Source organism: Podarcis muralis, chromosome 4 (genome assembly GCF_964188315.1).
Source record: "Podarcis muralis chromosome 4, rPodMur119.hap1.1, whole genome shotgun sequence".
NCBI lineage: Eukaryota > Metazoa > Chordata > Lepidosauria > Squamata > Lacertidae > Podarcis > Podarcis muralis.
In genome coordinates, this window is record NC_135658.1 from 97,341,134 (window position 1) to 97,354,908 (window position 13,775).

At 44.8% G+C, this 13,775-nt stretch overlaps 1 protein-coding gene across 15 annotated transcripts in view; it reads right to left on the reverse strand.

The window, feature by feature from the left end:
- Positions 1 to 9,086, reverse strand: part of LMO7 (LIM domain 7) — a 149,847-nt gene extending 140,761 nt beyond the window's left edge. For 9 of the 15 annotated variants that reach the window (XM_077927758.1, XM_077927760.1, XM_077927759.1 and 6 more), the window contains exons 1-2: positions 8,726 to 8,833; positions 8,425 to 8,544 (exon numbers count right to left, since the gene is read on the reverse strand). In XM_077927758.1, the coding sequence (XP_077783884.1) occupies positions 8,425 to 8,505 (81 nt within the window). In that variant the 5' untranslated portion in view covers positions 8,506 to 8,544; positions 8,726 to 8,833. Of the gene's footprint in view, positions 1 to 8,424; positions 8,545 to 8,725; positions 8,834 to 8,970 lie in introns of those variants that run through there. The other 6 variants (XM_077927764.1, XM_077927765.1, XM_077927763.1 and 3 more) reach the window with 4 other exon arrangements.
- Between the last annotated feature and the right edge of the window lie 4,689 nt (positions 9,087 to 13,775).

A 13,775-nucleotide genomic window follows, 5' to 3' on the forward strand; every position in this document is an offset into this window, starting at 1 on the left:
ACGTTGTCTGGCTCATTGGTAACTATTTGCAACATATGTAGTGCCTCTTCTTTTCATTATGAACATGGATAATTAACTAGTCACAGTGGTTTGTAAATCATTTTGAGCATGGGTAGGCAAACTAAGGCCTAGGGCCCGGATCCGGATCCGGCCCAATCGCCTTCTCAATCCAGCCCGTGGACGGTCCGGGAATCAGCATGTTTTTACATGAGTAAAATGTGTGCTTTTATTTGAAATGCATCTCTGGGTTATTTGTGGGGCATAGGAATTCATTCATTCCCCCCCCCCCATATAGTCCGGTCCCCCCCCACAAGGTCTGAGGGACAGTGGACCGGCCCCCTGCTGAAAAAGTTTGCTGACCCCTGGTTTTGAGGGTTGTTTTTACAAACAAGAGGTATATAAATTTTATGAAATAAAATAAGACACTTTGAAAACAGACCACTGATTTATACCTCACATTTTGTCACTCTAAACATCTAAATAAATAAAGATATGAGGAATGATTCCCCCCCCCCCCATTTTTTCTTCAAATATATTTTGTTAAAATCACCATGTAGGAGGTTTTCTCCACACCTCTCAAATACCTTGGTAAAGGATCAGTCAGTGCTGTTTAAGAAGGTAATGGTGATGCTTCCCATCTCATGGCTTACATCCAAGACTTGCACTACCCAACTCATCTAGAAGAATCTTTATGGCAAACTGGATTAGCTACACAAAACATCTAAGCCTCCCGGGCTCACCTTAAGGTTCCAGTACATGCTATCTGGATTTTCTTTATTAAAACAATTGCAATCCCTAAACAAAACCAAAGCTTGCCTTTACTTTCTTCACTTGATACGGCAGTGGAAACTCAAATAACCAGAAGTTACTTTGGCGCAGCTTGTTGTACTGGTTTAAAGTTAGCCCTGTTTCCACTCCATCTTGCTCTCAAACTTTTGTGCTGTGCTGAGGCTACAAGGAAGTATGTGCATAGCTAAAAACCACTAGAAAAAGCTGAAGTGTTTTCAGTTTGGGGGGCTCACCCACACTTCCGCCTAGAAAACGCAGGTCAGAGAGCTTTTCCGCTGGGCTTTCTGTCTGCCCCTCCGCTTTCCCTGGAAAAACCTCTTTACTGCAGAATCGGAGCAAATATCAACGCATGGAAAACCCAACTGAGGTTGGCTCCAATTCAGGAGTAAAGAGAGGCTTTTCCCAGAGGAAAAGCAGAGGGACAAATGGAATTGTGTATGAGCCCTAAGTGTGCAGCGTTCTTGAGATGCAGACCAATGTCCAGTGGGTGTCCTTTGCAATCTTCTCAGGAACAAATATAGTTGTTGTTTTTAAATGATTTTTTATATTTAGGTTAGCCAATTATTTTTTGATCTTAGTGTCAGAGATGGAATATTTCCTTTCCATCACTTATAACACAACTCCCAAAATATGTCAGCAGCAAAAGCAGGCGAAAACGGATGCCTTTCCCTGCTTTCCAAACCAGAGTTGATTTCAAAAAGTGTATAACACCTTAACAAATCGCAGCTGCTGGACTTGAATCCAGGTGCACATGCCTCCAGACTTAAGGAGTCTTCATACACAACATGAAAAAAAAACTGCCACTGAGTCCCTGCTGAACTATTTTTAGCGTGTTGGAATGTTGTTACTGTGGGACAGGAAACAGAGGACACCCATTCCGAACTGAATGTGTATGTCGACCACTGTAGGGTTTTTTCATTCGCACTGAAGTTGTGTATCAAACTCTTTGGGGACAAACTAGGTACATTCAGGAGGCCCACGAACAAGCTATCCAACATTCCTCCCACCTTTTTAAAAGCAGCCACAGAAGGAACCCAGTGCACATCAGAAGTGGGAGAGTGAGGTGGTGAAATTAACCTTCTTTCCCACCTGAAAGCATCGCCTTCGGAAACTGCTATTTGCCCCACAGGGAAAAACAAAGTAAACTGTAGATTTCCTTCCACTGGGAAGATTGTGGGATTTATATCAGCAAGATAGTACACTGGTACTTCGGGTTAAGTACTTAATTCGTTCCAGAGGTCCATACTTAACCTGAAACTGTTCTTAACCTGAAGCACCACTTTAGCTAATGGGGCCTCCTGCTGCTGCCGTGCCGCCAGAACCCGATTTCTGTTCTCATCCTGAAGCAAAGTTCTTAACCTGAAGCACTATTTGTGGGTTAGCAGAGTCTGTAACCTGAAGTGTATGTAACCTGAAGCGTATGTAACCTGAGGTACCACTGTAATGAGAAGGAGGATTAATAGCATACAGCACTATGACCCTTACCTGAATTGTACCCCATCACAGTGCTTTGAAGTTTTTTGTTCATTTTTTAACAACCTGGAAGACATTCTGTTCATCAGTCCCCCACATGACACCTGCTTTGGCCCTTGGAGATTCCTGCCATTCTACAACCTGAACATCATACATCTGCCTATCAAACAGCAGCCAACTTCAGTGCGAAAGCCCACTGTATTTCTATAGCCTGTTGCCCCAACTTCTCTGTATTTTGGGTCTGTAGCATTCCCACCCTGTATTACCAAGGAAACCGCTTTCCAGTTTTGGTGCATTTACCTGCCTCCTCCAAACAATGACACCCAAGAACTTGCTTCTTATCAGCAATCCTTTGGGACCCAGGTCTTGACAGCAAATCTTTAGACAGCTGCAGACTAGGTCTCTGTTTTGTCTTCACTGTCTGATGACCTGCCCGCCTCTCTGGTAACCTGACGTTGCCTTCCAAAAATATCCTGCCAGAGGCCCCATCTCACACAAAGAAGTGGAATGCAAAAGAAATAGGATGCAAATTGACAAATAAGGAAGGTTTCCTGGATGGCATTTCTAAATATGCAGAGACACATCCACAACTACCGTCCTTGCTTCCTAATCACAGTGATCTAATATACCTTTAGGATGCATTTCCTAACTTACGTCAGGGTTTCATAAGGGCTGCAATTTCTAACACATGGTTTTTATGATGCTTTATGAACAACATACCATTAACAATACAAGAATTGGCTGGCTGGATCAGGTCAAGAGCCATCTAGTCTTGACAACAGCCAGCAAGATGCTTTGAAGCTCAAAAGCAAGACACAAAGGCAAATGCTTTTCCTTTTCTTTCTCCAGCAACTGTCTGCTTAGAAGCAAGCGTACCAGGGAACCCACTGGACTCTTCCAAGCGTGTGCGCTTCAGACAAAGGGATGTACAAGTTGTGCTACCTGTTCCTTAAGGAAAAAAGCTCACTCATCCAAACACCCTGTATGAATAGTGTAGAACATACGGTACCCCTCATCAGAATCAGACCCTTTTTGCCTTCTCAAAAGCCACATCTTAAATGAAAGAAAACCCATATCTCTTTAACATACAGTGGTGCCTCGCAAGACGAAAAGAATCTGTTCCGCGAGTCTCTTCGTCTTGCGGTTTTTTCGTCTTGCGAAGCAAGCCCATTAGCGGCTTAGCGCTATTAGCGGCTTAGCGGATCAGCTGATTAGCGGCTTAGCGATCAGCTGTTAAGCGGCTTAGCGGATCAGCTGTTAAGCGGCTTAGCGGCTTAGTGGATCAGCTGATAAGCGGCTTAGCGGCTTGGGAAAAAGGGGGGGGAAAGGAAAAAAACCTGCAGGAACTCGCAAGACATTTTCGTCTTGCAAAGCAAGCCCATAGGAAATTCGTTTTGCGAAGCACCTCCGAAAAGGAAAACCCTTTCGTCTAGCGGGTTTTCAGTCTTGCGAGGCATTCGTCTTGCGGGGCACCACTGTATTAGCTACATCTGTTCTAAGAAAAATACTTCAGGTCCTAGGGGATAGTCTGCAGTGTACATCCCCTATCTGAAATCGTATCATCATTGCATTTTAACTATTGTAATGTTTGAATTAAGCATGCTTACTACGCTTCACTGTGGAAGTTCTCCCTATACTTAGTTCGAAAACACACACACAAATTTGTATTTCACCATTTCACATTTAGAATTTTATTGCTGTTCCCACCTGCGTGTTACTGGCAACAAAGAGGGACTACTGAGAGTGCTATTGCTACCATATGTTAACAAGCAATACGACTTGTGGTTGCATTTATATTCTTAAAGTGCATTTTTATCAGTGTCAAGGATATCATCTTGCACATACGCCTTTGAGTTGAAAACGGGTATCAAGATAAATACTAGAGGTGTGGGCGATGCAAAGCAGACATTTGGTGGGGCTGTATAAAAATAAAAGATTTTTGGTTCCAAAACAGAATGGCTAGCATCACAATTCCTATACAGTATATAAAATCTACTGCTTTGCCACATTTGAAATTTCAGTTGGCCCATTTAAAAAATTGAGACATTTGACTGGCTACTGTCAGAAACAAGAAGTCTGGCTTGATGGACTCTTGGTCTGACCCTGAACTCTTGCATCTAATAACTGAAAATTATTTGAGTCACTCAATTAGAACACTCTACACCCTTCTAAATGTGTCTGTGAGAGGGGGCGTTATTGGCTTGCTTTGTTCTTGTTCTTGTTATTATTATTCATTTTGCGTTTTTTATCTTGTGTTTTGACGTTGTGAACCACCCCAAGATTTACGGATGAAGGGCAGCATACAAAGTTAATGAAATAATAATAAAAATAAGTACATGAAATTCATTTAGCAGTTGTATTGAGGATACCTCTAAGGTGGAATCTCATTTACTGATTAAAAAGGAAACAGTCTGCAAAGGTAAGAAATGGGGCAAAGCCTCTTTGCAAATGTCTTTACTTGGCAAGTGGAAGCAGCAGAAGTTAATTGCAAGAGTCAATCACTACTTCTTTCTTGTTATGCTTCCCATCAAGAATTGCAAGGTCCCATTTCTCCATAAAATTGGGGGGGGGGGGCGCTAATAGATTCTTCACTCTGGTTGGCTGTAGCTTCTGTGCTGCCTCCATAATCAAATTAAGGAAAAGCATTGCACTTGACATCATGGCCCAAATACAATGCCAGAGCCAGGTGTCTATTCTTCAGGTGTCTATTCTTCTACAAATGTCAACAAATAAGGATGTAATCCTAACCAGCCTACTCAGAAGAAAGTCCTATTGAATTCAATTGAGCTTACTCATTGGTAAGTGAGGTTCAGATTGCAGCTTAAATTGCTAGGTTGTTTTTTTATTAGTTCCAGGGTAAAAGGGAAAAGTCCCAGTTATTAATAGACATCCATCAAAGGAAAAATCCTCCCATATCCTAAAATAGTACACAAACTCCTTGAGGGTAAAGAAAAATTCAATTATCTTATCGACCCATTAACTTCACCTTTGTGGAGCAATATTCCTTTTTCAAACACTATGGTTGCAAATAAGCAAGTTTAAAAATCTGTTTCAAGAGTTTGAAAGCAATTCAGGGCAGAAGTATGATTCTCCCTGATAGTGCCCCTCTCAATTCCTTTTTAGTGTTATGGATCATAAGCCTCATATTTACTTTCTAACTTGTAGCTCCACTCTCACTTGTTATAAAGTCAATTGTAATTAACACTACAATTACGCTCTGCACACCTGCTGTGCATGTGAGCCCAGTCTTCACATATCCCACATAGGTGCCATAAACCTGTAGGCTCAGAGTCTACTTGCTGAGAAATTCTACTACCCGAAACAGGACAAGGCATGGGAATACATTTAAAATTCCAGTTTATTCATTTCCTGAAACAGAAGAGGGGGGGCAAGGGGGGGAAGTGTTTCCCTTTTCCCTTCCTTTTAGAAACCTAGTAAAGTGTATACAGAAATTCCTGGAGTTGCAAACAATTTTCTTGCAGAACTGTGAATAGTTTTACAGCAGAACTTAAGTGTCGCTTTCCGAAAGTGCACAGGTGCCTGCAACTATTGGAGATGTTCAAAAGTGTTTAGCAGTTGGCTTCTGCTGAACTGAGCCACCAAGGCACCTTGTTAACTTTATAGAGCATCACCTCTTTCAACTACTTGAGTTCCAAGCATAAGTTAGGCTCTTTTCCGGAATCGGCTGTCAAATTTCTCCCACAAGTGCAATTCCATTGTCCCTGGCAGGACTACATTAGTTCAGGTTGACAACTGAATTGCCCCCTTAAGAACAGCACACAGATCCAATCCCTGCCACAAAATTTAATATATGCTTTGCTAAGTGGAAAGGAATGCACCCTCCCAAATCCTGTTGTTCATTTGAGAACATTTAAGGGGAAAGTTAAACCAGATCTGAAGGCCATCTAACTTAACCATCTGCACCTGAGCAGGATTCTTCATTCCCTGCATTCTTAATGAGCAACTCCCAATAACAGCAGTCTGCTGGCTTATCAGGGCCAAGAAATGCCTGAGTTTCTAAACCAAACTTTCACTGAAGGCACTGTTTTCCTGAAGTTGCCATGTGGAAAATAATGAATACCGAATGCAATTCACCGAAGTGTAAAAGGACATGAATGAGACCCACTGTATGTTCCAACAAGTCATCTTCTAGTACCTTAAAGGCTAAGAAATTTGTTGTGGGAATCAGGCTTCCATGGACTGCAAGACCTCTTGGGGAGTTGTTTTTCCTAGAGCAGTGTTTCCCATACTTAGGTCTCCAGCTGTTTTTTAGAATACAACTCCCACAATCCCTACTTAGCAGGACCAGTGGTCAGGGGATGATGGGTATTGTAGTCCAAAAACAGCTGGAGACCCAAGTATGGGAAACACCGTTCTAGAGCAAGAAAGCCATGCCCCTCTAGTTGTTGCTGACGGACTACAACTCCCATCAGCCACAGCCGGTGTAGCCACCGGGATAATGGAAGCTGTGGTCCAACAACAGCTGGGGGAGGTGCTACAGGTTCAAAAGCCTATTCTCTTGAACCTAAATATCCTGTAACAAGAAACTTTCCTATACATTAAAAGGATATGCCTAAATAACAGGGGATCCAGCAATTGCAACACAGAAGCAACTCCAACTTGGTACACATACTCAGAAGTTATTCCTACAAAATCCAGTGGGCCTTATTTCCAAGTGAGCTAACATCAACCCCATCAAAATTTCCACAAAATCTCTGCTTAATTTGAGCAAACGCTCCACCCAAGAACCTGTGGCTGAACTCTCAAATGACAAAACAAAACACACTAGTCAGAGCCATAACCAGGCTCCTTTGACCTCTCTGCCCCTTGCACTCTCTGCCAAGGTGCCCAGATGAGCCTGTGTGCCTCACCCGGTTGCCCAGGGCAGCAAAGGAGCACCCCAGGGAGAGCACAGATGGGCGGATGGGCTCACTCCAAGCCAAGTGGAGAAGGTGCAATTTTGGAAACTGGGCCTACACCCTTGGCAGGGACAACCTAACCAACACCTGGGCACACCTCTGAATCTAGTGCTCATACTAGAGGAGAAAAAGTTGGGTGGCCCTTCCTGATAGCCGTAAGGCCCACACCCCATCTCTCTTCAATTTTACCCATATCATATCATACCACACCCTACCTAGAGTGTGTTTTCCAAGCAAGACAGTAGTTAAAGGGGCCGTCCCCACCCTGTTATTTAACAAGGCATGAAAGGACAGGGAGTATGCAAGCAAAGATACCTTTACCTCCTCAAATCCCCACCAGGCACATCTGGAATTGGCATTAGGTGCTTGCAGGAAGGTTGCATGACCAACCGGCCAGCCAGCCACTCCACTTTTTGCAAGTTAAATGCTACACCCAAACCCCTGCAAGGAGCAGTGCTTTTTTTCCCCTGGGGGTAACTCAGGGGTAAGCAGTACAGGCTAATTTTGTTTCGGAAGAATCATACTGGCTTTTTCCAGGCTGCAAAACTTTCTGAGACTTCTGAATGGAAAGGAGAGAGGAGAAGCGTACCTGTTTGTAACACACCCACCCCAAAAAACTTAGTTACAGATAGGTAGCCGTGTTGGTCTGCCATAGTCAAAACAAAAAAAATTCCTTCCAGTAGCACCTTAAAGACCAACTAAGTTAGTTCTTGGTATGAGCTTTCGTGTGCATGCACACTTCTTCAGATACACCAATACGTGTACAGATACGTGTATCTGAAGAAGTGTGCATGCACATGAAAGCTCATACCAAGATCTAACTTAGTTGGTCTTTAAGGTGCTACTGGAAGGATTTTTTTTTTGTTTTTCCCAAAAAACTTAGTATTTTTGTTACAGTTGAACCAATAACTTTTGTTTTATGGACCCAAAAGGTAAATCTGGAGGGTGATTCACTCTGTATTTTGCTACAGACCATTTCCCCGTCCCGTTCTCTTTTCCACCCACCTCCCCATTTGAAAATACCGCCCGTCTGGTGAAGAAGTGTGGGCAATGCCAGGGCAGAGGAGGACGGGGAGAAAGAGAGGGGGAAGCAGCCTTCATTGTGCTGGGGCCTTGTTGCTTTTAAAGGGCAATATCTATAAATGCTCACGACAAAAAACAACCCCCCCCCCCTGTCCTTCCCACTGCCCCGCTTTTCTACCTGCGGGGCGCAGCAGGGACCCCGCGCGCGCGGCTCTCTTACCTCCACCCAGCGGCGAGCTTCGGCAAAGGCGCCCTCGCCGCCGCCGCTGCCGGCGCCCTCGGCATCCTCTCTGCTCTCCATGGCCGGCAAGAGAGAGGAAGGCGCGGCGGGACTCCCGAGCTGAGGAAGAAGAAGCAGGGGGAGAAGGCTGGTCAGAAGCGCCCCGCCGCCCAGGGAAACGGGGGGACGGACGCCGCTCAGGAGGCGTCGCCAAGTCGCCGCCCTCGCAGCCTCCCCCCCGCACGAAGGGGAAAAGGGGGGCAAAGTTTGGGGAGGGGTGTCGTCACCCCCTCACCGTTACCTCAGAGAGAAGCGAGGGGCTCAGCCGACGCCGCTCTCGCGCCTCAGCCCCCTCGGCGCGCTCCAGCCGCGACGCGCCCTTTCCCTCTTGCGCTGGAGCGCTGCGGCGCCTCGCAACCGGGGACCCCTCAGGCGCACTTTCGCCGCCGCCACTGCAGCCCCTTTCCCCGCTCTCTCGCTCGCTCTCTCCGCGGCGTCCCGCTAGGAAAGGCGCGCCCGCCCCACTCCTCCTCCTCCACCACCTACCTCCGGCCGGCGCTCCAGCCAGCAGCCGCGGGCAAACTTTGGCCAACTTCCCCGGGGGACGGAGGCGCGACTCCCACCTGGCGGCAGGTAAGGCAACGGCAGCCGCGCTCCGAGGACCTTCTCGGTCTCTCCTTAAGGAAGGGAAGCGCGGCGGCGCCCCCTCCCTGCCAAAAAGCGGCACGGCGCCTGGAGAGAGCCTCATTGCAGGGTTTTGGAAACTTTTAAAGGTAAAGGTAAACCCCTGACCGTGGCCGACTCTGGGGTTGCGGCGCTCATCTCTCTTTCCTGGCCGAGGGAGCCGGCGTTTGTCCGCAGACAGCTTCCTGGTCATGTGTCCTGCAGGACTAAGCCGCTTCTGGCGAACCAAAGCAGGGCACGGAAACCCTGTTTACCTTCCCGCCGGAGCGGTACCTATTTATCTGCTTGCACTGGTGTGCTTTTGAACTGCTAGGTTGGCAGGAGCAGGGACTGAGCAACGGGAGCTCACCCCGTCGTGGGGATTCGAACCACCGACCTTCTGATCGGCAAGTTCTAGGCTCTGTGGTTTAACCCACAGCACCTCCCGTGTCCCTTCTTACTTGTGGGGAAATTGCTGCTGCATCAGCGGCCTAGACCTAATCCAGCAAGCCCACAGCGATCAGGTGCGTGGTCCATTTGAAAAGCGCATGGAAAGCACTGTTGGCCTTGGGGTGGCTGCAGGATGACCCTCAACCCAAAGATAAGCAGATCTTCCTCATGCAAACCATCCTGGCTGGCAGAAGGAAGCATGGCTGCCTCTGAAGTCCTTTCAGAGGCCAGGTTCCTCACTGGGACAAGACAGCTTGAGCCATCTGGGACTCAGCTAAAAGGTAAAGGGACCCCTGACCATTAGGTCCAGTCATGGATGACTCTGGGGTTGCGGCGCCCATCTCGCTTTACTGGCCGAAGGAGCCGGCGTACAGCTTCCGGGTCATGTGGCCAGCATGACGAAGCCGCTACTGGTGAACCAGAGCAGCGCATAGAAATGCTGTTTACCTTCCTGCCACAGCCGTACCCATTTATCTACTTGCACTTTGACGCGCTTTCGAACTGCTAGGTTGGCAGGAGCAGAGACCGAGCAACAGGAGCTCACCCCGTCGCGGGGATTCAAACTGCCGACCTTCTGATTGGCAAGTCCTAGGCTCTGTGGTTTAACCCACAGCGCCACCCGCATCCCGGGACTCAGCTATACAGCTGCAAATACATTTTAAGTGTGTTTTAAGTGCATCATACAATTGTGACAGGGACGCGGGTGGCACTGTGGTCTAAACCCCTGAGCCTCTTGAGCTTGCTGATCCAAAGGTTGGTGGTTCAAATCCCCATGACGGAGTGAGCTCCCATTGTTCTTTCCTAGCTCCTGCCAACCTAGCAGTTTGAAAGCACACCAGTGCGAGTAGATAAATAGGTACCGCTGTAGCGGGAAGGTAAATGGCATTTTCGTGTGTTCTGGTTTCCGTCACAGTGTTCCATTGTGCCAGAAGTGGTTTAGTCCTGCTGGCCCCATGACCCGGAAAGCTGTCTGTGGACAAATGCTGGCTCCCTCGGCCTGAAAGCGAGATGAGCACTGCAACCCCATAGTCACCTTTGACTGGGGTCCTTTACCTTTTACTTTTTTTTTTTTTTTACATAAATGTGACACTAGATGGCAATGGTGAGCTTGTGGCAAATTCAATATATTTTCCAAAACTTTTTTAAAAATTAGCTGCCAGGCACAATTCCAAGTGCTGGTTTTGACTATATTTTTTTTTTTATAAATTTTTTATTGCGTTTCTTTCCATAATTTTATAGGTTACAAACAAATAACATAATTGCAAGAAACAAATTTTCCCTTTTTTTAACAACAAAAACAAACAAAAACAACTTGGACTTCCCCACCCCTTCCGATTCTGCGTTATTTACATTAACAATGTCAGCATTTTGTTACCTTATTTCATGCCTTATTGTAACTTTCCAATGTTATGTACCCAAATTCGATATATTGTATCTCATATTCGATGCCTTTAAAATAAACATAACATGTTCAATTCAAATTGTCTCCTTTTCTCTTTTATCACTTATTTTACAATTTACTTAATCATAATTGCAGAAGCATAACTTTTCCTAATCATGCACTATCTTAAGATTCATACAGCTTGTAGTATTTTTGCATATAGTCTTTAAATTTTTTCCAGTCCTCCTCAATTGTTTCTTTATCCAAATCTCGGATTCTGCCGGTCAGTTCAGCTAATTCCATGTAGTCCATCAACTGCGTCTGCCATTCTTCCAGCGTGGGTAAATCTTGTGTCTTCCAGTTCTTTGCAATGAGAATTCTTGCTGCTGTAGTAGCATACATAAACAACGTTCTGTCTTTCTTTAACACTTTCTGGTCCACCATGCCCAGCAGGAAGGCCTCTGGTTTCTTAGGGAAGGTATACCTAAATACCTTTTTCAGTTCATTATAAATCATTTCCCAGAAAGCCTTCACTTTTGGGCAGGTCCACCAGAGATGATAAAATGTACCTTCTGCCTCCTTACATTTCCAACATTTATTGTCAGACAGGTGATGTATCTTAGCTAACTTGACTGGGGTCATGTACCACCGGTATATCATTTTCATAATGTTTTCCTTCAAGGCACTGCATGCCGTGAATTTCATTCCGGTGTTCCATAACCTCTCCCAGTCTTCAAACATAATATTATGCCCAACATCCTGTGCCCATTTTATCATAGCAGATTTAACCAACTCGTCCTGTGTGTTCCACATAAGCAGCAAGTTATACATTCTAGACAAAATCTTGGTCTTTGGTTCTAGCAATTCTGTCTCTAGTTTCGATTTCTCCTCCTGGAAACCAACTTTTTTATCCATTTTAAAAACCTCTTGCATTTGAGCATAATGTAACCAATCTCGCACCTTGTTTTTTAGTTTTTCCTGGCTCTGCAACTTCCAACTGTCTCCAATTTTTTCAATTAATTCCCAATATTTCGGCCATTGACTATAAAGCCTTAAAACAGCTCAGGACCACAATATGTCAAGGACTGCCTCTGCCATTATAAACCTTCACAGACCCTAAGATCATATTCTGAGGCCCTTCTTTGGGTGTCTCCTTCCAGGAGAGGTCTGAAGGGTGGCAACATGAGAAAAGTGCCCCCCCTTTTTTTGCATTGGCTCCCCATTTGTGGGGAACCTCCAGAGGTTCACCTGGAACCTTCATTATATATATTTTAGATGCCAGACGAAAATGTTTCTCGTCAGCTAGACCTTTGGCTGATTAACATTCCGTTGCCTTTTAAATGTGTTTGTGGTGAGAGGGGTTATTGGCTTGTTTCGCACATGTTATTGTGTGCTTTGGTGTTTTCATTTGGTATGTTTCCATTGTGAAAAACCCTGTGCTCTTCGGATGAAAGGTGGTATACAAATTCAATAAAGAATAGTAATAGTTCTAGAAGGAAGTTTAGGGATGGTAGTGGGCAGGGAAGCTATAATTGTGTTGTTGCAAACTTTGGACCAGTACTGCACCCATAAACGCAGCTTCCTTATTGGAACTGAACACAGTATATAATCACCCTTATCATACTTCCATGAGACAAGGCAGGGCTTACTTTTATTCCAACACCAATATAAACCAAGGGATTGAGGTTTTTGTCCCTGCATGTAAGAATGCAGGCCTTTGTGGTAGTCACGTCGGGGAACGGAAGGCATTCTGTTTACTGTGTCTGTATCAATCATAGCTTTTGTTGCCTTGGAAAGTCCAACAAGGGCAGATGTCAGAGGAGAGATTCACAGCATCTTGTGATGACCCCCAGGTGCTCAGTCCCATTCAAAGATGTAGACTCCAATGTTTCAGTTGTTACTGAGCCAATGTATATGTCCTCTATATTTCTCCAACCATATGTATCTTTCACATATTTAAGCTTAGAGGTAAACGATGTATAAACAGGAATAAATTAATTCCACTGATATTCCAAGGCGATGCATATCCACTTTTGAAAATACCTAGAAAAATCAATTGTAAAGCTTCCATCCCCTTACTACCTGAACCCAGTAAGAACAAATAAAATATGATCTCCCCTCTCCCCATTTTTTTAAAATTGAATTCCTCCTGGATGCAATTGCAACATAAAAGTCTAAATGCCTAGATACTTCATACTGATGTAAAATGTCATTTTAGGCACTCCAACATTCTATCTCAATTGCTATCAGATAATACAAGGTAGTTGCAGTTACCATAAATTTTCATTCTTTTACAGCTCGTGTTTAGCAAAGTATGTTGAAGGGACATCCCTGTTTTGTCTGAACTCGGGTATTACAAGAATTATTTTAATTTTCTTCCATAGAGCAAATGTGTGTTCCAGTAAGTTCTGCTTTTGGAGAATTTACTTAATCACCAGCAAGTGCTGTTTATCACAGGGGTCATTTGTTCTGTAGCAAATTGAAACAAGTCATTTTATTAGTTGCTATTTAAAAAACAAAACAAAAAAACCCCAAATGCCTGCGTTCCAAAATCGTTCTGAATGCCATATATGCTCATTTGGAAGAGGCATTCTAACTTTCATTTTCCTCTAGTCACTAGGTCAGCTGGAGGTTACAGGGGCAGGGCAAGGGGGGAGAGAATATAATGGGAGACTGACAATCTCAGCTATCTACTCTTCCAACTTGATAGCCCATCTTAGCCAAAGCATCCTACATTCCAGACAGTTGTTTTTCCATACAGAACTCTCCAGTAGCAAGAGGACCAGGACACAGAAGCATTTATAAAAGGGAGGGTTTTTTGTATTTTGAAATTGAACCCTTGTAAATTCCTCTGTTG